We start from the raw sequence: 24237 nt of genomic DNA, 5'->3' as shown, positions 1-24237 counted from the left end.
GCAGGAGTGGGGAGGGAACACTAGAACTGACTGTGATAGCCCAACTCATTCTAAAGGCAATTGAACCGTGGGGGGAGGGAGGGAATGTTCTAAAATTGATGTAGTGATTGGACAATTCTTGTTGATATGACTGAACAAACTATTGTATGATATGTAAATAATGTGCCAATAAAACTGTTGGGGGGGATGTTCTCATTCATTAGCCATAAGAGAAATATAAATTGAAACAAAGAGATACCACAGAACACCAATACTCTTAGCCAAATTTTTAAAACCAAATAATAAATGCTAGAGTGGATGTGGTGAGATTGGAACCCTCATACACTGCTGGTGAGACTGTAGACGTGTGCACCCACCGTGGAAATCAGTGTGGCTCTTGCTTAAACCAAAGCAAACACAAATACCTTATGATTGTGCAACCTCTGTACATGGTACAGGCCCTAAAGAAACAGAAAAAAACCCAAACATAATGTACACCCACATTTATTGTAGCAATTTCTATAGTAGCAAAAAGATGGAAACAATCAGAAGCCCCATCTCCCATCCGTAGAGGAATGAATACACAGATGGCACATCCACACCATAGACCAGTGCACGTCCTTAAAGAGCAATGGTCCGTCTGTCAAACACCTGAAGACCCTGGCAATCAGAGAACAGTACCTGCAGCCACCTTAGTCAAGGTCCTAAAGATGACTTTTATGACACCATTACTACAAAGGCTAAAAGAAAAAACATTCACATCAAAGGGTAAGACTAAAGACAAGGGCCAGGAGTGGGGGCACAGGGTGGGAAGAGATAGACAGATAAGGAGGGAGGAAAGGTGGGGAAAGAAACAGAAGGGGCGTGAATAACACACTGCCCTGGATTTGATGGGCCGGGCTGTGCAGCTACCTGGAAGTGATTTCTCTCTGTACCTATCATATTCCACAAACAAAAGGTAAAGATCAATTTAAATATCTACAAATAAAAACAAAATAAAGTTGTGTGTTTTGTTTTCAAGACTTTTACTGGGGGCTCTGACATCTCTTATCGCAATCCATACATTCCTCCAGTGTGTCAAGCAACTTTGCACATTCGCTGCCATCATCATTTTCATAGAATTCTCTTCCCACTTGAGCCCCTGATATTGGTTCCCCCTGCCCACCGTCCCTCACAAACCCTTGATAAGTTATAGATTATTTTTTCCATATCTTACATCGCTGCCTCTCCCACACTTTTCTGTTATTCAGCCCCATGGGGGGTTGGTTAGAGTTTGATCCTTGTGATTGGTTCCCCCTTTCTCTCCCCACCCTCCCCTAATCCTCCCGATATCTCTATTCTCCTTGTTGGCCCTGAGGGGTTTATCTATCCTGGATTCCCAGTGTTACAGGCTCTTATCTGTAGCAGTGTGCATGCTCTGGTCTAATCCGATTTGTAAGGTAGATTTGAGGTCATGATAGTGGGGTGAAGGAAGCACCAAAGAGCTAGAAGAAAATTGTGCTCCATCAGTGCTATACTGACCCCTGACTGGCTCATCTCTTCCCTGTGACCCCTCTGTGAGGTGATGTCCAATAGTCTACAGATGGGCATTGGGTCTCCACTCCATGCCCCCCGCCCCATTCACCTTGGGTATGGTTTTATTCTGGGTCCTCGGTACCTGGTACCTCATCTCATCGACACCTCATGATCGCACTAAGTGTAGTTTTCCACTTGACGGGCCTAGCCCAAGGAAATGAATGCCAAACTCCCTGCAGGGCTGTGCATGTCAGCGGTGCTCGTGAGAGCCAAAACGTGGAAGCAGCCAACAGTGGAGGAGCCAGCTACATACATAATGGGGCAGCCAGGTGTCGTCGATAGGCCAACCTCCCGAAACTCGCTGCCTTCCAAGCAATTCCAACTCATGGAGCCCTCAGAGGACAGGGTAGACCTGCCCTTGTGGGTTTCTGAGACTGGACTTTGCACTGGAGCAGGAAGACTCATTTTTTCCCTTCAGAGCAGCTGGTGGTTTCGAACTACTGACCTCATGGTTAACAACCCAATGCTGAAGCCACTGGGCCACCAGGTTCCTAAGGGATTAAGAATGTTTAGGGGTATAAGAGGTAGAAAAGGCAGACTAACAAAGGGTAGTAGGGAGGTTATCTCCTTGTGTTAGAAATTGGAAGGAGAAACTGTGTTGTGTGTGTGTGTGTTGTGTGTTGGCACGCATGCACAGACAGACTGAATGTAAGTACAGGGCAGTGTTAGTTAGTGTTGGTTGTTTGGTCTTTTTAAAGAGTTTCCAAATTGTTTACCATCAGTGGGGATTTCTGATTTTAATATGTTTAAGGCGATTTACAAACCCAAAGTGGAACTGGATTCATTTCCATCCTTCCAAGTAAGAAAGGGTGAGTCACGGAACAGTTCAACTTCCAGGAATCAGCATGAGACCACCCACTTTGCACCATGCCTGGCACCCGGAAGGAGCCCTGGTGGATCCCACACTGAACTGCTAACCCCTCAAGGCTGGCCGTTGAAACCCAGCAGCTGCTAGGAGGGAGAGAGGCGAGGCAGTCTGCTTCTGTAAGGACACGCAGGCTGGGAAACACAGAGGCAGCTCTACTCTATCCCATAGGCCCCTGTCAGTCAGACTCCATTCCCGGGCTGTGGATCTGGGAACAGGATCATTGCACCCTCAATGCTGCTCAATCAATGTGAGCACGATGTGGTCCACCAGAGCAGGGAGGTCACCGCGAATCTTGCTGGATGCTTCCGTGTGCTTCTCTGAGCTGTCTGTGTGAGGCATCTGAGTCGACGAGGGACCACGGGCACGTCCCACTGGGAGCTTCCAGTCCAACATCGATCAACGGGGCTCAGGAGGGGGAGGGTATTGAGAGTGTGATAAGTTAAATTAACGAGTATTTGCACTGAACATAAAGAAGCCATGGCGATGTTATGATTAAGCACTGAGATGCTGAACAAGAGCTCAGTGGTTCAAATTCACCAGCTGCTCCCAGGAGGAAGATGTGGCCTTCTGCTTCCATAAGGATTGTCAGCCTTGGAAGTCTCAGGGGACACTTCCTCCCTTTCCTAACGGGGCACCAGGACTCAGAACCCATTTCCTAAGTATAGACATCAGGGGGGGATCCAGTACCTCGGAAGGCCACATGCTGAGCCTCTGGCCATTGTCAGAGAAACAAACCCACTGGAGCGGAGGCCGGCTCAGAGCGACCCAACAGGGCAGGGTAGACCTGCCTCTCTGGTTTTCCCAGGCTGTCACTCTACCGGAGCAGAGCCCTCATTTTTCTCTGGCAGAGCTGCTGGTGGGTTCGAACTGCTCATCTTGCAGTTCCACAGGCCAAAGCATTATCCACCATGTCGTCAGGGCTCTCTGGCTTGGGCACAAACGAGGCCCCAAATCTCAAACATCATCTCAGGAGCCCTATTAACTCTTAAACAGGATCAAGACCAAGAGTAAGACCCATCATGGGAGTGGGGGGGTGGGGAGAGTGTGGCCAAGAGGTTCTAATGACGTCAGAGGGTTTAACAGACTCGAGGCTTCAGGAAGACAGGAGACAAAGGAAACTCTGAAACATGACTGACAGCAGATCAATACAGCACCGCTGCCGCAGGACTATCGACATGGGAACAGCATCATGATTGAGTCATGCCTATTTTTCGAGGCATAAGAGTTTATAAGATTGCTCCAGGGCCTTCCAACCTAAAGCAGGCCTCCTGACACCTTAACCCAGTACCCTAACCTCCATCAGGAACACACCCAGGCCAGCCCCTAAAGGAAACTGCCCCGCCCTAAACTGTCTGTGTGGGTGGCAGTAGGCCACTTTCTAATGCACTCTGCTGCAGGGCAAGGCTGTTCACATTCCAGGTTAAAGGTCAGAAGGAATTCACTGGCGGCTTCATCCACAGGGAAACCCTGCGAGTGTATTTCAGGCTTTCACGGTCCCCCTTCGCCTTCTGCAAACCTGGTACTCAGGAGTTAAACCCTTTCCCACTTGGAACAGGTCCATCACCAGCGAGAATCGTGAATGTGGCGCTGCAGAAGAATATTGGAAGGACCGTGGACTGCTGAAAGGACAAACTGATCCGTCTTGGAAGAAAACTGGCCAGAGGCCCACAGTGGCAAGACTTGAAGACTTCGCCTCACGTGCTTTGGACATGTTGTCAGGAGAGACCAGTCTCTAAAAAGGACCTCATGCTTCAGAAAGTGGGGGGGCAGCAAAAAGAAGATCAGCAAGAGATGATGGGTACAAAGGCTGCAACCAGGGATTCAACGTGGAGCCAGTGGCGAGGGTGGTGCTGGCCGAGCAGGGTTTCCTTCTGTCATGCAAAGGGACATTATGGGTCGGAACCGACTGGCTGGCTTCTGACAACAGGAACCAGGGTGAGACAAGTGGGACTTCTCCCAAGGAGCTGTGCCTGGAGAGGCCACAGTGTCAGAGCCTAAGCAAAGCTTTCACTGGATGTGTGCGCTTGCTAAGAGTGCAGGCATGCTTGCTAACAGGAGGATGCAGCCGAATGCATTGGTGAGAAATAAGCGGGAAGATCAGACACTCATCCACCACAAGGTGCCCTAACGCCTGCCTGCGGAGGTACCTGCAGCAGATGCCACACCTGCTGCTGAGAGTGCTGAGTCTACACCTCCATGATCTCAGACCCAAGGGCCTCTATCCCTGCTCAGCCCACCGCACACACCTCCCACCCGCACCCTCTGACTTCCCGCGAGTGCCCTTCACTCCTTCCTGGACAGGAAGTGCCAGGGTTAGAAAGACAGGGTTGAGGGGACCCAGGACAGACAGTGTGGCTCCTCCAACGGAAAAGGAAACTCATTCAGTGGGAGTCCAGTTGACGTCAGGGGGTGGGGGAGCCTGCCCCCAGATAACAGGTTGCTCTCAGAAAGGAAACAGCAGGAAATTTGCAGCCCAGGTCCCAGGCCTCGCTGTCTGGGGTTCACACCATTTTGGGAACTGGGCCAATGCACAAGGCAGCCCCAGGCCCGAGCCTGCTCTGTGGGAGAAGGTCTCTCCTAAAGACCAGGCTGCCAGCAGAGCCCTGCCGGCCAACCCCCTGGGCCTCCAGAGAGAAGGTCTTGTCTCAGTTGGCACAGGCGCCCTCCCCAGGTGCCCCTGGGCACCAAGCCCTCATTTTCTAGGGAACGGAGCCCGCCGAGAGAGACTGGATTGTGTCCCCACCAAAAAAAGTCCATGCTGAAATCCTAATCCCCATAAACTGGAACCTGTAGGTATAAATTTGATAATTGTAAAGCTGGCAGTTCAAACCCACCGGCCGCTCTGTGGGAGAAAGACGAGGCTGTCTAGTTCCATAGAGATTGACAGTCTCAGAAACCCTATAGAGATCAGAATTGACGGGTCAGCAGTGTTTCTTTGGTTTGGGTTCACAACTAGGGATAAGGAGCCCTGGTGCCGCCATGGGTCAGGCACTGAGCCGCTTACCTCCAGGTCGGGCAGTTGAAGAGAGGTGTTCAGAGGGAGAAAGACGAGGTGGTCTGCTCCTGTACAGTCACCATCTCAGAAACCGTGGGGAGCAGTTCTACCCTGTCCTGTGGGGTCTGAGAGAGGCGATGGGTTTGTAACTGTGGCCCAGTTAGAAGTAACCTTTTCTAGGGTATCGGAGTGAGGTTCTACCACAGCAGGGTGGGACGAGCGTCTGAGTAATAAAAGGCGCAGCAGAAACACACCCACACACACACCCCATGCACGCACGCACGCACTCACACAAACACTCGTGTGTGTGCACAGAAGACACTGCCTTCTATTGAGGTGCATCTTTCCTTTCTTCCTTCGGAGAGGGGAGCCCCAACGAGGACGATCCTCCCCAAGATGATGGACACAGCGGCGGCAACAAGGAGCTCAAAGCGGAAACGACTGTGACCGTGGCCCAGGAGCAGGCAGCGTTTCATTCTGTTGGGTACAGGGTCCCTGTGGGTCCAAACAGACGCAATGGCACCCAGCAGCACCGGGCTCTGGAGGAGCACAGGGGGTGTAGTGGTTACAAGTCAGGCTGCTCACCACAAGGTCAGCAGTTTGAAACCACCAGCCACAGCTTTCTACTCTGTCAAGAGTTATTGTCTTGGAAACCCAGAGGGCAAGTTCTATAAGGCTTCTGGAATGGTTCGTACCTCGGTTCTTGCTTTGTCATGCTGAAAGAATTCACTCAGCAGAAGCACTTTTGTAAATCAAGTGGCTTTTATGAGGGAAAGGCAAGTTTCAGGTAATCGCCAGAAATCCCAGGACCAAGAGCAGGAAATCCCAAAAGAGCGCCCTGAGAGGGAGGCCGGACCTCAGGGCCTGGGGAGGCACGTGTGCGCCCCACCCACCCTCTGACCTGCAAGTGTGCACCTGAACACGAGTGGAATCAAAGAGAGAAGTAAGAAAAAAAGAAGAACCAAAAACTTGGCCTTTCTGTGGCAGGCTCTCTTGGCCTCCAACTGGGAGGCGTGGTTGAAGATATTGGCTGACTTCATTGGCTGAGGTTAAGTGCACCTGGGTGAGGTCATGTGGCCAGGACTAGTCTGTGCATCCAGGTGGACCTCCCACCTGGGCCCAGGTTGCCTGTGTCTGCGCCTGCTCAGTTTGGATCTTGCCATAGGTGTCTGGTGGGTGCCTGATTTCTCTGGAGGCCCTTTGTGGTGGCCCTATGCAGGCATCTGGGGAGAAAAACCCCCTTTCTCACTGTTCTGGGACCTAACAGTTCTACCCCTTCCCACAGGGCAGGGTGGGAATTGATTGGAGGGCAGAGGGTTTGAGTCTTGGGGTGTTTTTGAATCAGCTCACAGCAATCCCGGCCACAGGAGACCGTGGGCGTGGTGCAGCATTTCATTCACGGGACCCAGTGGACAGCAGTGGGCGTGGTCCTGTCTTAGGAAATGACCCAGAGCTCTCCCTTCTGCTGAGAAGTGTCTTTGCCCAGGTCCGGGCAACCTTCCAGCTACATCTTCCCAGACCCCGGCAGCGCATATTCCTGGCCTTCCTTTGGTGTTGCCAGGTGCCAGCGAATCAGTTCCAAAACCGAGAGATCCAACACACAGCAGAAAGAAACGCTGCCCGGCCCCGCACCCGCGCCATCTTCACAATTGTCCCTGCTTGAGCCCGTGGTGGAAGCCACTGTGTCCATCCATCTGGTCCCGTCCAGGGCCTTCCTCTCCTTGACCGCCCCTGGACGTGACCGAGCATGTCCTTCTCCAGAGACTAGTCTCTCCTGACCACACCCTTGGTCTTTCTGTGTAGCGGTCATCCAATACTCATGATTATTAGCTCCCCATTCCCCCCATCAAAGCACATGAGGCGAAGTCTCGCCATCCCTGCCACCAAGGAGCATCCTGGCCGAACATCTTCCAGGACAGATCTCTTGGTTCTTCTGGCGGCCCACGGTCCTTTCAAGATTCCTTGCCGGCACCATAACTCACATGCATCAGTTCTTTGGTCTTCCTTATTTCTCAGTCCCCGGGAGCATGCCCTTGGCCAGTTTTGAGTCAAGGATGGGGCCTGGTCCCCAGACCAAGGTTCCGCATGCACGTCGAAGCCATGTGGACAGACCAGGGCTCGCAGTGTCGGGGACACCCCATGAGACTTGCCCACCCCAGAGTGGGAGCTAACTGTGAGAAACGTTGTTGAAATCCTGGACTCCATATCGGTTCCTCTTGGCAACTGGCAGGTCCGTGCAAAGCCCTGAGCGGGGCCCAGACCCAGATGGCTCTCTCAAACGTGACCTGGGGCAGCCGATGGCCTCATCCCTGCGGAGTTTACCAATGGTCTACCACGGGCTTTCATGCAACGAACGCTCCAGAAATCCAATTTGTGCTCATGTTAGCTCGCGCTCTTGTTGGATTTTGCAAAACTGGGCTCCCTGAGATAAATCTGGCAAAAGGGGGAGGGGCGTACCTCACTGCCCCTCCACAAACATTTTATCCTGGAGTTGGAAAGCCCCCTCCCCCGTGCCTCATTGGCTGAGAACTTTGGGGCTAACAAGCTAAGAGGTTTCTCCCTCCAGACAGATGCCCTCCCTCCCCACCCCCCAGCTGCCTGGACTCCAGTCTTCCTCAGCACAGCCGTCAGCTGGTGCCCTGGAGACTTAGCCTCTTCTGATTGACAAAGATGGACTGGCCTGGTGACTTACGTCTCACTTAAGGATGGCTGACCTGTTGCTCTCCCACCCACTTGCAAACCTCAACGTGAAGGCCGCCTATCTGGAATGTGAATTAGAGCTTCGGTTTGGGGCACTGGGTTGGCAAGGGATGTGCTGCAGCAGGATGTGCTCTGCTGGGGGGTCCTAACTCCACCTGGAGTCTCCCTGTGGATCCAGTCCCACCCCCTCGGCCCCACAGCAGCCTAGTTCTTTCTGATCTTGGCGCTCTAGCAGAGTTGTGTTTGGAAGTGGCTGAGGACCACTCCCTTAGCCAGCTCAGATACTTGCCTGAGCTTGTCCTGGATGGAAGCCTCAGGGCTGGGAGTCGTACCTCAACTCAGGTCAGGAGTCCTCCCCCAACCAAGCTGGGGGGGCCCTGCACCAATCTTGTAGCTTTTCCTTCTTTTAAAATATGCTAACAGACCTTCTTCAAAACAAACAAACATGTAATCTACATATCACACAATTCATTGGCCCAACCATTAAAGAGTTTGTAATCATTACCACGATTGACTTTAGAACATTTCCTGCATCCCAATACTCTTTATTATTAACTCCGCATGCCCACCCCCCACCCCGGGCTTGTAAGCTTTTTTATCTCCCGGCGGTGAGTACCGAGAACCAAGACACGGGTCTCTTTCCCGCTTCTGCAGTCCCGCCTGCGCTGTGCTGTCCTATCTCCATGGCCACATTTTCGTGCCACCATGAGGGTCTCATGCTAATGTTGCCCTCACCCGATGGCTGATTTTTGCCCTGTTTCAAGCGTAATCAATAGATCTCCATACAAGCACATTTGAACTTGGGGTCAGTTTTCCCCGAAAACTAAGGGGCTGACCCACGCCCTCAGCCTTCACACACGCACACACACACACCTTCCATCACCCTGGAGTAATCTCATCTCCGCTGGCCTGTTTCTCAGTCTTAGCTCGGGGCATGTGGACCAGTTGGAGTGACACAATGGATGCATCAATGGACTCAAACATGAAGGTGGCACTAGACCGGACCGGGCACGAGGTCACTATGGGTCAGAACTGACTGGATTCCCATCACTGATAATCACTACAACAATCCTGGATAATCCACCCCCACCCCCCCCAAAAAAAAGACTCAAACCCAGCCCACCCAGCATAAAGCAGGGTGCTGCTCTTGGAAGAAAGAGGTTAGTGAAATGTTTCTTAGAGGGTCATAGATTAAATATAAACAACTAAATCTGATTATGTTCCAATAAAACTATATTGACGGAAACAGAACCGGTTGTGGCCCATGGACTGTCTTTCGCCAGTCCCCAACACCCTTAGACTTTCCCCTGAGCCGCATCTCTGCCAGGCTGGGCAAGGAGGCAGTCCTGGGACCAGAACCCTGAGTTGGCTGGAGGTTCGGGGATCCCAGAAGCTGGAGGGTCCAGGGAACAAGCTGACGGAGCAGCAGAGCTCACATCGGCGAACAGGGGCCAGGAGGCTCGGAGCCAGTCTAGATCACTTTAAAATGCTGAGACTCTTGACATCCGCAAAACCCCACACCTCTGGCTCAGTGACTGCTGGCCACAGAGAGGCCCGGGGAACCTGGCATTTGACCACGGAGCCAGAGCCCAAATTTCTGGAAATGCCTGGGGCGGAGAGGCTGGTTCCTAGCTATCTCTGGTGAGAGAAGAGGACAGCTCTGGCTTCCAGGGGATCTTGGCTTCTTGTGGTGTGGCAGGAAGCCAACGCCAGCCCCAGAGAGGAGAGAGGCAGCTCTCCTGAATCTGCCCAAGTTGTGGGGAGACATGGTCATCCAGCCAGCACCTTCGGGGGGGGGGGGAACCCCAGGGGGCAAACCAAGCAAACAAGCAAGCAGCTGGGCTGGGGTGGGGACTCTCCCTGCCCTGTTTCTCACTGCCCAGCCCCTGCTGCAAAGTCCAGGCAGGAGGCTGAGGGTGGCCACCGGGTGGGCAGCAGAGTCTTGCTCTGGACCAGCCTTGCTGAAGACCAGGCCAGATCCCACAGAGCTGGAGCAGGTGGGAAGGGTGCTGTGGACAATGACCCTCATGTGACTTCTTCCCAGCCTCTTGGAATTAGGGGAAGAGATTAAAAAGAAATCCCCCAAAGACAATTGCTCTCTGTGCTTGCAGCCTAAGGAGGGGGCGCCGGGGCAGGGTGGGCTGGAGCAGTCTTCTCAAGGCCCAGCCTCATACAGGGAAGAGCAGGACAGGGAGAGAGGGCAGGGCTATGGCCTGCATGGAGCTGGAGGGCCAGCTGGGACAGGCTGTGTATGACTGCCCCAGAAAAAGTCTCAAACTCATCAGGAGTCCTGGGCAGCCTGCTTAAGTGGAAACCAAATAATGACTGAGAGGAAGCTTCCAACTCTACCCTGGGCCGAAACAGAAAGGCCTGGAAACTTGCTTCCAAAGGGCCGCAGCCTGAGAAGTCCTGAGAGCTTGGGGGGTGGGGGGTAGGTGGGAGGGGTGTCTTGCTCCGCAGCAAGTTGGGTTTCCAGGAATGGGGACCCCACCCATAACCATTGGCATTTTTTTTTAATGTGAAAAGTCTTCGTTTCTCAATGTTGACCCATATTTTTAAAAACCCTGAACAAGCCAATCACATCCCCAAGAGTTGTACACCCATGACCTTTCTGAAGCCCTTTTGTGTGCCCAAGGTACCAGGGTGCACGATGTAAACCATGTGACGGTTTGATCCTGTCACAAAGAGCACAGACAGACCCAGAAGACAGAGCGGAGCTGCCCAAGGCATCTCCAAGGCTGTAGGTCTTTATGGAAACAGATGAACACAATCTTCTCCCACGGGGCGGCCAGGGGGCAGGTTTGAACCATCAACTCTGCTCGGCAGCCTAGGGCTTGAATGACTTTGGTGCTGCCAGGATCTTTGCCCACTCCCCTCAAAGTCCATTGTCAGAATTCAGGGGGTGTCCTGCCCCACATGGAGGTAGAATGGTAGACCTAGCTCCTCAGCTCTGAGGCTGTCTCAGGCTGAGCTTGGAAGAAAGTGGGCTAAGACCTCGGTGGGTAGGAGGGAGCTGTGGAAAGGGGACATCCTGGGGCCAGAGAAGGGAGGGAGGAAGAGGGACTAGCCAGAACCTGGGCAGATTTTCTGCATTTTGCTGTGTTTCAACAGGGAGAACCCTCTGGGCCTCAGCTTCCCAGCCACCCAAGCACATCACTTCCTCTGGGAAGCCCCTCGGGGGCTCCGTCTCCCCCCCAGGGGAATGTGCTGTCTAGTCATCCGGAGTCACAGCTACCCTCTGGGGCAGAGAAGTGCACACAGTGTCTCCTAGGCTGAAGTCCTCAGGCCTGAACTGGAAGGTTGGTGTTTCAATACCATCAGCGGCTCCTCAGGGACAAGATGTGGCAGCCTGTCCCCCGAAAGAGGACAGTCTTGGAAGCCCTGCCCGGGGACGTTCTACTCTATCCCACAGTCGGAATTGAGGACACCCAGCCACCACAAGCTTTTCTTTTGAGCAAAAGGCGTTGTCCACCCGACACTTGGTACACGTTCTGCTCTGTGGCAGCCCTCGGCCCACTCCCCCTGGGTTTCCATCTCTCCCGTCCTTTGCTGCCTTCTCAACATGTTCCCAGGCGCACACTGCCCTTTGCTCTCTTGTGGTTGGTTCCGGCGACTGCATACCTCCCTGATGTGATCACAGACAAGATCACTGGATTTAAAACACAACAACAAGACGTATTGCCATCGAGTGGATGCCAACTCATAGGGACGTTGTAGGACAGGATAGAGCTGCCCCCGTGGGTTTCTGAGACTGTTAACTCTTTATGGGAGTAGAAAGCCTCATCTTTGTCCATTGGCACAACTGGTGGCTTCGAACGACTGACTTTGTAGACTGCAGCCCAACTCGTGACCACTGTGGCTCCGGGCTCCTCGATCACCATATAGCCCTCCTGCCTATTGTTTGGCTCCCAAAGGGCCCTGGTGGTGTAATGGTTACATGTTGGGCTGCTAACCACAAGATCAGCAGTTTGAAGCTACCAGCCACCCTGCCAGACAGAGACCAGGCTGTCGACTCCCATATAGAGTTAGTCTGGCAAATCCACAAGCACTGTTAGTTCTAGCCTGCCCTCCAGGGTTGTCATAAGTCGGGGCTGACTTGATGGCAGTGAGTTTGGGAGCTTATTGTTTGGCTCACTGCCATCTGGCTGCTTTTGACCCATGGCAACCCTATTGGGCAGAGTAGAACAGATGTGGTGGGTTTTTGAGGCTGAAAATCTTTATGGGAGTAGAAAGTTTCATCTTTCTTCTGACGAGGGACTGGTGGGTTCGAACTGCTGACCTTGTGATGAACAGCTGAACACTAACCCACTACTCTAGAAGAAACACTGGTGGCAGTGGCCCGTCGTAAGCCTGGGACTGCTAACTGCAAGGTTGCTGGTTCAAACCCACCACCCGCTCCTTGGGAGTAAGTTGAGGCATTCTGCTCCAATAAAGATGTACAGCCTCGGAAACCCTATATAGGTTCACTGTGAGTCATAATTGGCACCGAGTTTTATTGTCTGACTCTAACAGCCATCCTTAAGGAGTAGCTATTCAGGCCTTCTCTCCCATGGAGACGCTGGTGGATTGGAACCTTTGACCTTCCAGCTCCTTCCCAGTGGATCCGAGCTCCCAGTTTGTGCTCAGACATCTCTGGGCACTCCTCCTTCATGCTACCTGGGATTAATTCATGGTGACAGCAATCTTAGAAGTGTTGCCATGAGTTTCATCCAAAGTGAGAGAGACCAGGTTGATTCCAGAAACTCTTAAGTCTATTCTGCAAGCAAGAGAGGGGGTGACAGTTGGGTTGGGCACCTCCAACTGGCTCCAAATAGCCAGTGAAAATCAAGTAGGCGGCACACCGGGAACTATGGGACAAAAAACAGGTTTTCAATGGTCACAGGAAACAATCAGTCCCCAGAGAGCCGGTTTCTCAAAGGTCATAGAGAACCATGACCTATACCTACATGTCCCTGGGATTCCCAGATTTCCAGGCCCTGACGCATCATAGTCCATTGCTTATCTATACCCAGGGGAAGCTTCCTGCCTGGTTATCTTAATGACCCTGCTTACTGCCTTCCGGAGACCATCCCTACCTATGATGATGACGCTTAAAAGGAATTTTTACTGCCAGGGAGGGGGCTGATAGATTTTGGGTTTCCAAGAACTAAATCCTGAATGAGGAATGATGTTATCTTGCCAGTATTTGTGATAAACAGCTGGTTAGCCCTGTCATGTCCCCCTCCCTATCTATCAGAAGAATCTGGACTTTCCAAGAGGAATCTGAGCTCCTGGAGGCCCAAACTATAGGAGAACGAAAGCGAGCACATTAACTGAGTGTCTACTGGCTCACAGTGACCCTGTGGAACAGGGTAGAACTACCCCGGGGGCTCTGAGAAATGTCCCGGGAGCTGCTGGTGGCTTCCAACTGCCGCCTTTGGAGTTCCCAGCCCAGCACATAACCCACTACTCCACAAGGCTCCTGTGGGAAGGGGGACAGAAGAGATCCTGGCATCCCTACGCCCACCCCACAAACTTTCTGCAGCCCCTGCGGATTCCCCTGCCCCCAGCACAGTCTCTGACACGGGGTCTCAGGACTCGTCCATTTGAGAGGGTCAGGGCAGCATCACAGCAAGCCCACGGGACAGAGAGGAACGGCCCCCTTGGGCTGCCTCATCTTTCCCCCAGGAGCATGGAGCGCGACTGGTGCTTTCAAACTGCCGACCTTCTGGTTAGCACCGGCACTCCTTACCCACTTGGCCATGGGGACTCTCAGCAGGGGAACAAAGGCACGCACAGGGAGGCTCCACTCCTCAGAATCAGCAACCACTGGCCCCAAGGACAACCTTCTTAAGGGTTAAAAAAACAAGGAAGAAAAAAAGAATGAGTGGATAGTTTGGTAAAAATCAGCCGCACAAAAAAAAGGAACAAGAAATGGCTCCAGGGAGGTCCTGGCCACTCCAGATGACACCAACCTTTGCTTACAAATCCAGGGAGCCAGAGGAAGCTATAGGGTCCCCAGGAAGGGGAGGGGACTCAGGGAAACTTACCTCTGAGGGTCAGGGTGAGGGTCTTGTGGATCAGGGAGCAGCGGGGACTAGAGTGTCATGGGTGGGGGGGCCACCCCACTGCCTGGTGGGGTCTTCCACCCTCACGACACCTGGGCCACTTCTCTGCTGTCCAGGCTGCAGAGAAGTGGGAAGCTAGAGAGAGTCCCTGTTTCCCTCTGAACTTGTGAGCGTCTGCGCCCTAAAGGGAAGCCACAGCACACAAGGGCTGAGGCTTCACAGGCTGACTGGGCTCCAGAGGCGCTCTTGGGGGTCTTGCCCACTGTAAAGAGGCGCCCAAGCTACAGGGGTCCCTAATCCAAGTGCTGGGGGTCAGAGCCCGGGCTCCTGGGAGACCTAGGCTGGTGTCCTGCAGGGTGCTGTGCAGGGATCAGTCACACCCACTCAGCCCCCCTCCACCACCACCATGGGCAGCTCTGACCCCACCAGGGGCATGGGGAAGGGAGCAGGATCGTGCCCTTGTGGACTAGCAAAGCCTCCCTACTGGGCCCCTCCCGGGCATGGCCACTTCAGCACCAGGCCTTCCGCCAGGCCTCATTTGCATTGTAACCCAGCTGGCTCACCACAGCCTGGCTTCCCAGAACTGCCCTGTCCCCTCATCTCTCTCCCACCAGCCAGGGCACAAGCGCACCGCAGGGCAGGGCAGCAGCTGCTTTAGGGAAAAGAAAGGGCTCCTACCCGCAGCCGGGAGGACAGAGCTGGTTTGTTGGCCAGGGGTCACAGTCACGGGAGACAGTGGGCTGCAAGGTAACCCCCTCCCCTCCCCATCCCCAATCAGAACTTGAAACAGATGTAAATTCCTTTAGGGATGAGGGGAAAGCATTCCCCCACTATGTTCTGCCTGTGGATGCCCCCACTCACCCCCCCAGAACTACCCTTATTTGCCCCTCAACCCCCCCCATGGGTGAAAGGCTGGGCCAAGCCAGGGAGGGGGCCCTCCACAGGCAGGCATGATGGTCCAGTCCGCCCCCCAAGAGAGACCAGAACTCCAGGAATGTGGGCAGTAGGGTGGGTGGTGGGCAGTGGGAAGATGGTGTTTTCTTTCCCTCCCTTCTGCAGGGTTTCTGGGAAGTACCAGAGGCCGGCAGGCTGGGCCCAGACTCCACCAACAGAGACTTCTGATGCCAAAACTTCTCCTTAGCCCTGGCCCCTCCCCCCAGACCCAAAAACTGGAATGTGGCTTTCCAGTCCCCAGGCCACTGTCCCAGCCCTCCTCCTACCCCCATCCCTGGGTAATCCTGAAGGAAGGCTCTCAGGGTCAGCCTGGTGTGGGACCCCTGAGCCTTCCTCAGTCCTGGATCGGTCAGCTGGGCAGCAGAAACTACTCTACGGAGCCAGCCCCCCTCTCCAAGTTCCCCTGGTAGAGCACCCAGAAAGAGCAGGAGAAGGGCCTGCCAGGAGGTCGTCCGGGCAGCTGCCCAGCATGGACATCAGGGAGGAAAGCAGGGCCTTTTAGTCCCATAAAGAGTGACATCTGTCTTGGGGACCCACGGAGCAGTTCCACCCTGTCCTGTGGGGCGGCTCTGAGTCCTCACCAACTCCATGTCAGTGCATGTGGTTTCTGACCGGCCTGCTGCCGGTGCCTCTCCATCACTTGACGAGAAACTCCAGGAGGGCAGGTGACAGTTAAAAAAAATTTTTTTTTCCATCTGGGAGACAGACTGAAGTTGGGTTCCTGGCTGGTACACCTCCTGGGCAGCCCCTCCCCTTCAACAGCTGAGGCCTGGATGTTACTGAGCAAGTGGTAGGCAACTGGACATCCCCTCAGAGGGACCAGCAAGGCCCGGTGATCTACTGAAAATCAGCCAGAGTAACCCCTCTGGGTCTCAATGGTGGGACCCCATTGGATGTGGTGCCTCCAAGACACCCCCACTTCACTCTCCCGCCGCCCCGTGCCAGGGGCCAGTCCACCACACACACACAAAGCCCTGGGATGGAGGGAGCCTTTAGCACAGGGAAGTCCCAGGTCAGCCTGGGACAAGATGAACCCCAGTGTCCACTCCCAGGCTGGCTGGAGAGCTGGTGACCATCTATGTTCACAGACTTGTGGCCCACCCCCCAACCTTACCCCCAGTTCCAGGGCCCTCTCCCCAGGAGCTGGCACCCAGGGGTTCCTCCACCAGGTCTGGAGATGGGCTTGACGTGGGCTTGAGTAAGCAGAAGCCCTGAAGGCAAACAAAACCACACCAGCTTCCCCTCCGCGAATGACTCTTCTTTATCTTTATGACCAAGCACCTTTGCCTGGAAACAGGACTGACTTCAGAGAAACTGAGCGCGGAGGGAGCGACTAGGGAAAGCAGGGAGCCTTCTACAATCCCTTAGGCAGGAAAGCAGCGGATAAGGAAGCAGGCAGGCTTTGCTTCGCCTGGGGTCTCTGGAAGAGAGCCCTACACCAACCCAGGTGGCGCCGCCCCCTTCCCAGCAATGCTGACTCCCCTTCTCTTTGTCTCCAGATTAGCTAACCCAATAATCCCTGGTGCTTCCCTTACCCACATCCTGTATCCCATCTAGCCCGGCAGCCGGGAGCCCTGAAGGAAGGCCCAGTTATCTGAGACAGGAACCAGGGATGATCTGCCCTTTCCACGATTTTGTTCTCTGCATTCAGCATTACAAAGAGGGAAAGAAAAAGATTCCCTCCCTGCCCTCCAGGGGTGGTTGTTTTGCTGGTAGAGTAGGGGTGGGGTGGGGTGGGGTGGGGAAATGGAGTCCTAGGAGGGAGTAGGAGCAGTCCTGGGGGCAGCTGGAATCCTAGCGCTCAGCCAAGGAGGAAGACGGCCCCAAACAGAGGAAGAAGGGAGTGTGAAGGCCAGGCTGGGAACTTTGGATTCTTCCCCCAGCCTTCGGGAATGACCAGAGAGATGAGAAAACCACTGGGAAGCTTGGTGCCCCGTTGTTGTGAGGGCTATGGGGAGCCAAGCAGCCTTTTGGGAATGTTCCCCAAGACTGACACAAAATACACCTAGTTCTCTGCTCCTCGCACCCCCCAAATCTCCCCTGCCAAGTCTTCAAATAACACTAGAGGAACTCCCTCCCACTGAGCACTTACAGCAGGTGAGCCACCTTCCTGAGCCCTCTGCAGGTCTCAGCTCACACTCACTGCCACCGGTCAATTCCGACTCACAGCAGCGCTGCAGGACAGAGTAGAGTGGTCCCCACGAGTTTCAGAGGCTGTCGAGCTTAAGGGGAGCAGAAAGCCTCACTGGTTTCCCTGGGGCAGCGGGTGGGTTTGAACTGCTGACTTTGAATTTAGCAGCCCAATGTGTAATTCACTACACCACCAGGGCTCCTTAGAAGTTTGAGACAATGACCTCTGATTTTCAATGAAATGGGTCGGGCTTTCTCTCCACCTTAAGCTTTAGTTAGTCTCGGAAATTCAGCCAGCAGTTCTACCCCATCTTATCTGGTTGCTGTTAGTGGGTATATCAACTCAACCGACCATAGTGAGTTTGGCTTGGGTTTATCTGGTCCCAGCCTACCTCCCACCACCTGCCCTGTCCTTCCAGAACCTTCTCCAGCCCATGCAGACCTTCCCCTGCTGGCCCTGCCAGTCCTTGATGCTGGCTGGGACCCACTCTAAGCTCCCAGCCAACCACACAGGTCACTGCTCTGCCCCATCCCTGAACTCGGCTTCCCTTAGGCCCCAGGAGATTGGGTACTGGGACTGACAGGTTTCAGAGGTATATTTCATGGACCAGACTGGATTCTCGACGCACCCCCACTCCCACCTTAAAAAATGAGCTCTCACAGGACTGTCATTCCAGGGGACGCTAGTGATACCCATGGCTTTCTGGTGCCTCCCAGTACTGGGGCCTGATCCGAGCGGAGGCTCTGCTCCAGGAGGCCGGTGGAATAAATGGATGAATGAACTGGCTATGTCAGAGCAGTGTAACTTACAAAGCACTCTCCCGCCTGGCCTCCATTAACTGCAGGGGCCATTCCTTCTGCGTCAGCCTCCAGGCTGCTAAGCACAGAAGTGGACTTTCACTGAGCAGTCTCAATGGACACAAATGGGCAGCCCTCAGAGGTTCCCGATCCTAGAGGAAGGGCGAGTCCCTTTCCTGGGTCTGCCAGCATTTGGAGGGCAAACACTGGGTCCGATTCATCTCTTCATGCCCAGCCCAGTGCTACCAAGTTAAAGAAAGAAAAAACTGCATGGGCTTTGACCCCTGGTGCCCAGTGTGTCACAGTGGGACTGGGCTCCTGAGGGTTTGCGTGGGCTGATTTGGGGAAGCAGATAGCCAGGCCTTTCTTCCAAGGCACCTCTGGGCGGGTAGCCAGTGCACAACCATCTGCACCACCGGGACACTTGCTACACAGTTCAAACTCACAGTGTGGAGGTGATCTGACTCGCCGAGACCCTATAGGACAAGCTAGAACTGCCCCCTGAGAGTTTCCGAGACTGTAACTCTTGATGGGAATAGAAAACCTCATCTCTCTTCCACAGAGCAGCTGCTGGTTTTGAACTGCTGACCTTAAGATTAGCAGCCCAATATGTAAAACCTCTATGCCACCAGCCCTGGTTATGTTTTGAGAAAAGAAAGCCAGGAGACGGGGCTTTCTGTTCCCATAACGAGTCGTAGTCTTGGAAAAGCACTGGGGCAGGCAGTTCTCTGTCGCCCAGGGTTAGTTACTGGGAGTCAGAATCAACTCGGTGACAGTGAGTGTGACCCTAAAGTTCCCACTGCAACCAGTCAATACCGACTCATGGGAACCCTAAGGAAGATGGCAGAACTGTCCCCTGTGAGTTTCTGAGACTAACTCTTTATGGGAGAAGAAAGCCCCATCTTTCTCCCTGCTACAAAGTTAGAGCCCAGTAAATATCTGCTGACTGATTTGGATAAACCAGCTTCCTGCCCCGTAGACCCCATAGCAGGAAAGATCTCCTCCTTCCTCTTGCCCAAAGGGGGAACTGGAAGGAACTGCTTCTGCTTCTGTTACACCTTGACATGTAGGAGGTTGCTTGAATCTCAGGTCTCTGAGGGGAAGAAGTTGGGATTTCCTATTTCACAGGGGGCAAAATGGACGTCCTCCAAAGTATGGGTGCCCTTCTCCAATCTCTCCCAACTGCCTGACATCTCTGGGAAGAGGTTGAGGGGAACACAAGGTAGCAGAGGCAGTGAGATGCCTGCCCATTCCCCAACGCCCTGTTGTCAGCTTTGTCCCCTACTTCGCACTGCATCACCCTGGGTCCTGTGACTCTGGGGAGAGAGTAAGACATTGTCCACTCCATAGCTGCTGCTCACCTGCATAGGACAGCCACTGGACAGCCACCTAGCTGCCTTCGGGTGTCCTGAGACCTGTTGTCAGTTGGGGTGGGGGCAGATTGCAAAACTTTGCTTTTCATAAAGCTGGTTGGGAGCTCTCTGAACCCAAACTTGAACATGAGGGAAGTAATCTTTCAGCTCATTCGTCTGCCTTTGGACCGGTTGCAGTCTGGTTAAGGGCCCTCTGACATGAACTAGATCTGCCCCCACAGTGTGTTCTAGGTTATGAACCATGCAGGGGCCAACTGCCAGGTCTTTAGCCCGGAATTACAGATCTAGCAACCCGATGCTTAACCCCTAGGCTACCCAGACACCCTGGGAGTGAGTAGGCCCCTCGCTCCCCATCGCCCTACATTGAAGGGGTCTTGGGACAAAAGTGCTTTCCAGAAACGCCCCTCTGCTGGGCTTTCTTCCTCTAGCCTGACCTCTGACCCCTTGTCGGTGCCTCGGAGGCCCCAGCGGCGCGGCCACGTTCCCGCGGACCTCAGTAGCATGTGCAGGGCCGGCCGCCCAGCCACGAACTGCACGCCCTTTGCGGGGCCCGGGGCGCCCTCTGGCGGACGCGGAGCCGCGGCCACCCCGGCGGCCGGTCGCGCGGAGAGCACCTGGCCCGACCACACCGGGCCACGCAGGTTTGCAGGCCGAGATGCGCGGAAGAGATCTGGCGGGGGCGGGGTGAGGGCATCACTCATGTCTCTGGACAAAGCAACGGGCAGCGGACCGAGGGGCCGGCGGGCAGGCAGCTGCCACACAGGACGCGCCCACAGGTGACGGTCCCGCGTCCCCCCTCCTCCTCCAGCTCCTGGGACCGTTCTCGGCCCCCCCCCAGCCCGCCTGTGGCGTCCCCAGTGCCCCCCGCCGGCCGGTCCGGGTCGCCGAGAGCGGGGACGATCGGAGGCCGGGCTGGCGCGGGTGGGGGCGGGGAGAGGCCCCGCGCGGGGTCCGAGGAAAGACGAGGGGGACCCAGGCGCGGGTCCCACTGGGCCTCCCAGAACTGCCCGCGCCCCGCTGCTCGAAACTCAGCTTCTTAGAAGGGAGAGGGGGTGGGGGAAAGCGTGAATGAGAAGCGGGGGGCGGGGCGCGCGCGCGGGAGGGGCCCTGCCAGGAACGCGCCCCGGGGCTGGCGCCGCGCCCGCCGGCCGCCCCGGCGCGCTTTGTCTGGGCCGCGTCCCCGCCGCGCGGCCCCGCCCCGGGCCCGCCCCCCGCCGCGGCCCCTCCCCCGCGCGCGGCCCTTGGCGCTGCTCTAGTGACTAAACATTACAAGAAGACAAGCCGCGCAGTTCCAGGAATTGGGGGGGGCGGGGCGGGGCGGCCGCGTATATACCCGCCGCGGCCCGGGCGGCTCCGACTCCTAGCCCGCGCCGCTCGCCCGCTCGGCCCCGAGCCCCTCGCTCGTCCGCCCGCCAGCCCGCCCGCCCGAGGGACTAGCGCGCCCGGCCCCTCGGAGGACTTGCCGGCCGCCAACATCTGGGCGCCTCTGGTCGCCGCTCGCCCGCGAGCCATAGGAGCGGCCTCGGCCGGAGACTCCAGTTGGGGACCAGGTAGGCAGTAGGAGGGGCGCGGCGCGGTGGCGCGGGGGGGTAGGAGGGAGGCGGGCGGTCCGGGCGCCTTTCCCGACTACCCCTCCCTTTCCCGGGTCCTTCCCGGCAGGGAGCGGGGCGGATGGGCGCCGGGGAGCCCAAGTTCCCGGAATGCCCCAGCTGGGGCCGCGGCTTCCCTCCGGCCCCCCGCCCTGTCCGGGGCTAAGTCCTAGCGTCCCCACCGTCCCGGGGCCCTTACTCCCGCACCCCACGCCGGCGGCGCTCCGGGCCACCCAACTTCCGCGCCCAAGTTTCCCAGTGGGCGCTCTGCGGTGCGCACGAAGGAAGGGGAGGCGCGGGACCCCCGCGGGCGGCCAGCGCTCCAAGAGGGTCCGGACACTCACGGCGCACGCTTGCTTCCCGCAGCCCCCCGTGATGCGGTAGCGGCCGCTGTGCGGAGGCCGCCCAGCAGCTGCAGCCGCCGCCACCGCGCAGACCCACGCTGGCTCCGTGCGCCATGGTCACCCACAGCAAGTTTCCCGCCGCCGGGATGAGCCGCCCACTGGACACCAGCCTGCGCCTCAAGACCTTCAGCTCCAAGAGCGAGTACCAGCTGGTGGTGAACGCAGTGCGCAAGCTGCAGGCGAGCGGCTTTTACTGGAGCGCCGTGACCGGCGGCGAGGCGAACCTGCTGCTGAGCGCCGAGCCCGCCGGCACCTTCCTCATCCGCGACAGCTCCGATCAGCGCCACTTCTTCACGCTCAGCGTCAAGACCCAGTCGGGGACCAAGAACCTGCGCATCCAGTGCGAGGGGGGCAGCTTCTCGCTGCAGAGCGACCCCCGGAGCACGCAGCCCGTGCCCCGCTTCGACTGCGTGCTCAAACTGGTGCACCACTACATGCCGCCCCCGGGGGCCGCCTTAGCGCCCTGCCCCCCGCCCGAGCCTGCCTCGCCCTCCGCCGAGGTGCCGGAGCAGCCGCAGCCTCCGGCGCAGCCGCCCCCGGGGGGCGCCCCGAGGCGAGCCTATTACATCTACTCTGGTGGGGAGAAGATTCCCCTGGTGCTCAGCCGGCCCTTGTCCTCCAACGTGGCTACCCTCCAGCATCTCTGTCGGAAGACTGTCAACGGTCATCTGGACTCCTATGAGAAGGTCACCCAGCTGCCTGGACCCATACGGGAGTTCCTGGACCAGTATGACGCCCCCCTTTAAAGACCACGGACCGGGGTCGCGAGGGGGGCCTGGAGTCCCTCGGTTCGGGCACGTGACACAAGCACAAGCATCTAGCCAGGAGGGGCCCCAGGCTCTCGGAGATGCCGGTGGACAGGCCCCTCCCTCCCCCCCGCCCCGCCCCTGCCTGGGGCTGCGGGACGAGGATTGTCGGAAGCCAAGGGGCAGAGCCACCTGGGCTCCCCTCCCCCTTCCAGCTTTTCCGGAGGTGCCGGCTGGCCCGTGGGACTATAGCTGCGACAAGTGGATTCTCCTTTCTGACTTCCTCTACACCCCCTCGGGTTCTGACTCTGAGAAGGGCCGAGAAGCCTCAAATTCCCAGAGGAACTTGTTAGCCTTTGGTTTGGTTGAACCCGGAGCAGGTTGTGGCGCCTGGGGAAGGCTGCAGGAGAGGGAGCCAGGGGGTTCCCTGGGACTTCCGACTGGCCAAGGAAATGGGGGTCTCTGCAGAATGCAGGTGAGGAGGGGAGGTGCTTCTCCCTGGCTCCAGCGGGGGGGGGGGGGGGGGGAGCTGAGCAGCCCAGATCTCATTGGTGCCGGGTTCCACTCCTCAGGCCGATCACAGGAACCTGGGAGGAGAGCCCCAAGACCCTCCCCCGGTTAAGGGCGAAGTGGCACCGCTGGAGGCTGGCCCTTTTCCCAGCCAGGCACCAAAGGGAGCTGGGAGAGACAGAAAGGGGAGGGGGGGAGCACTTTCTGCTTGGTCTGACTAGGAGATTCGCCTTAAATGCTCCCTGTCCCATGGATAGGGGTGGCACCTGGAAGCCACTGCTCCAGGCCAGGGGAGCAGGGGGTGGTCTGCTCACAAGCCCCCCCTGTGGAAAGTGGGTGGAGGGTGGAATCCACACTCTCCTCTGGTGGTCCACTCAAGTCACCAGGTGTCCCCCCAGGTCCTGCATAGCCTCTCCTGGGAGAGGCGGGCAGGAAGTCTGCCCAGGTGCCTGTCTTGCCCGGGGCCGTCCTCTGCAATAGCACTGATCAATGAAATCTGCAGGAATGTATCCACCTCCACCGCTAATCACCTGGAACTGGCCTGTTGAGGGGCTGGGGTGGGGGGAGAGAAGCAAGAAACATCGATGCACAAGGTGTGTGTCCGCTGTTGAGGCTGGGTGGAGGACAGCTGTGTGTTGGGGTGGTTACACGTTGTTTTGGCTTTTTGTTTTTGGTATTGTTATTTTGTGTTTATTTTTGTATTGAGTTTGTTTGTTATTTTCAATAATGTTTACAATCTGCCTCAATCACTCTGTCTTTTATAAAGATCCCACCTCTAGTCCTCCCCTCCCCATCCCTTAGCCCCTGGCCTTCCAGGCTGTTCGGAGATGCTTGAAGAACTCAACAAAATACCGATCCAAGTCAAACTTTGCACATATTTATATTTATATTCAGAAAAGAAACATTTCAGTAATTTATAATAAAAGAGCACTATTTTTTAATGAAAAACAGAACGTGTACTTTCCTTACCCTTCTTCCCCACCTCTTCTCTACTTCACCTTAGCAGCCCACCATGCCCATCTAAAGAGCCCCTGTGGGGAGTCCTAGAGTTGGGGCCTGGGCAAGTCCAAGAAGCCCAAGGCCTGCTCCTGTCCCTTCTGCCTCCCGTGTGTGTCCTGGATGAGTTCAGGCAGCCAGCCACTTTGACTGTGGGCAGTGAGTAGGGTAATTCCTGCTATTCCCAGAGTGCATCCAAGGGAGGGTTTGCCGGGAGCCCTCAGGGAGCCTGGGGCTGTGTGGTCAGTGCTTTTACAGGCTCGGAGCTCTTAGGTGCTCTGGCTCGCCTGCAGCCAGGGAGGTGTTCCCAGAAAGCCCAGGCACTGGGTCCTGGTGGTGACCCAAGACACCTCTGCACATGGGGTTCCTGGGAGGTGGGGGAGGGCCTAGCCAGCTCCACATTCCTCCATTCCAACCCCAACCCACCTTCCACCTCTGTCTTCCTCATAAGTACCCTTTGGTTCTATTTTTAGGCAGCCTCCCCAACCTTAAGGCACTTTGGGCTCCCTGCTCCAACCCTGCCTCCCCCTCCCCCCTCCCTAGCACAGGTGCTAAGCCATCAAGTTTCATAAG

General features: G+C 56.0%; 1 protein-coding gene across 1 annotated transcript; it reads left to right on the top strand.

Annotated features, from left to right (window-relative positions):
• The first annotated feature begins 20682 nt into the window (after positions 1-20682).
• On the top strand, positions 20683-22679 carry SOCS3 (suppressor of cytokine signaling 3). Its single transcript, XM_075562295.1, has 2 exons — positions 20683-20969; positions 21375-22679. Exon 2 carries the CDS (start codon positions 21466-21468, stop codon positions 22156-22158), a length of 693 nt encoding a protein of 230 aa, XP_075418410.1. The 5' UTR covers positions 20683-20969; positions 21375-21465; the 3' UTR covers positions 22159-22679.
• The last annotated feature ends 1558 nt before the right edge of the window (positions 22680-24237 follow it).

Source organism: Tenrec ecaudatus, chromosome 10 (assembly GCF_050624435.1).
Source record: "Tenrec ecaudatus isolate mTenEca1 chromosome 10, mTenEca1.hap1, whole genome shotgun sequence".
In the NCBI taxonomy this organism is placed as follows: Eukaryota; Metazoa; Chordata; class Mammalia; order Afrosoricida; family Tenrecidae; genus Tenrec; species Tenrec ecaudatus.
Note: the sequence above shows the minus strand (reverse complement) of the source record. Positions and strands in the feature narration are given on the sequence as shown.

Excerpts from the sequence above, each read along its gene's own strand:
- SOCS3 (XM_075562295.1), top strand. The coding sequence starts at position 21,466 with ATGGTCACCCACAGCAAGTTTCCCGCCGCCGGGATGAGCCGCCCACTG.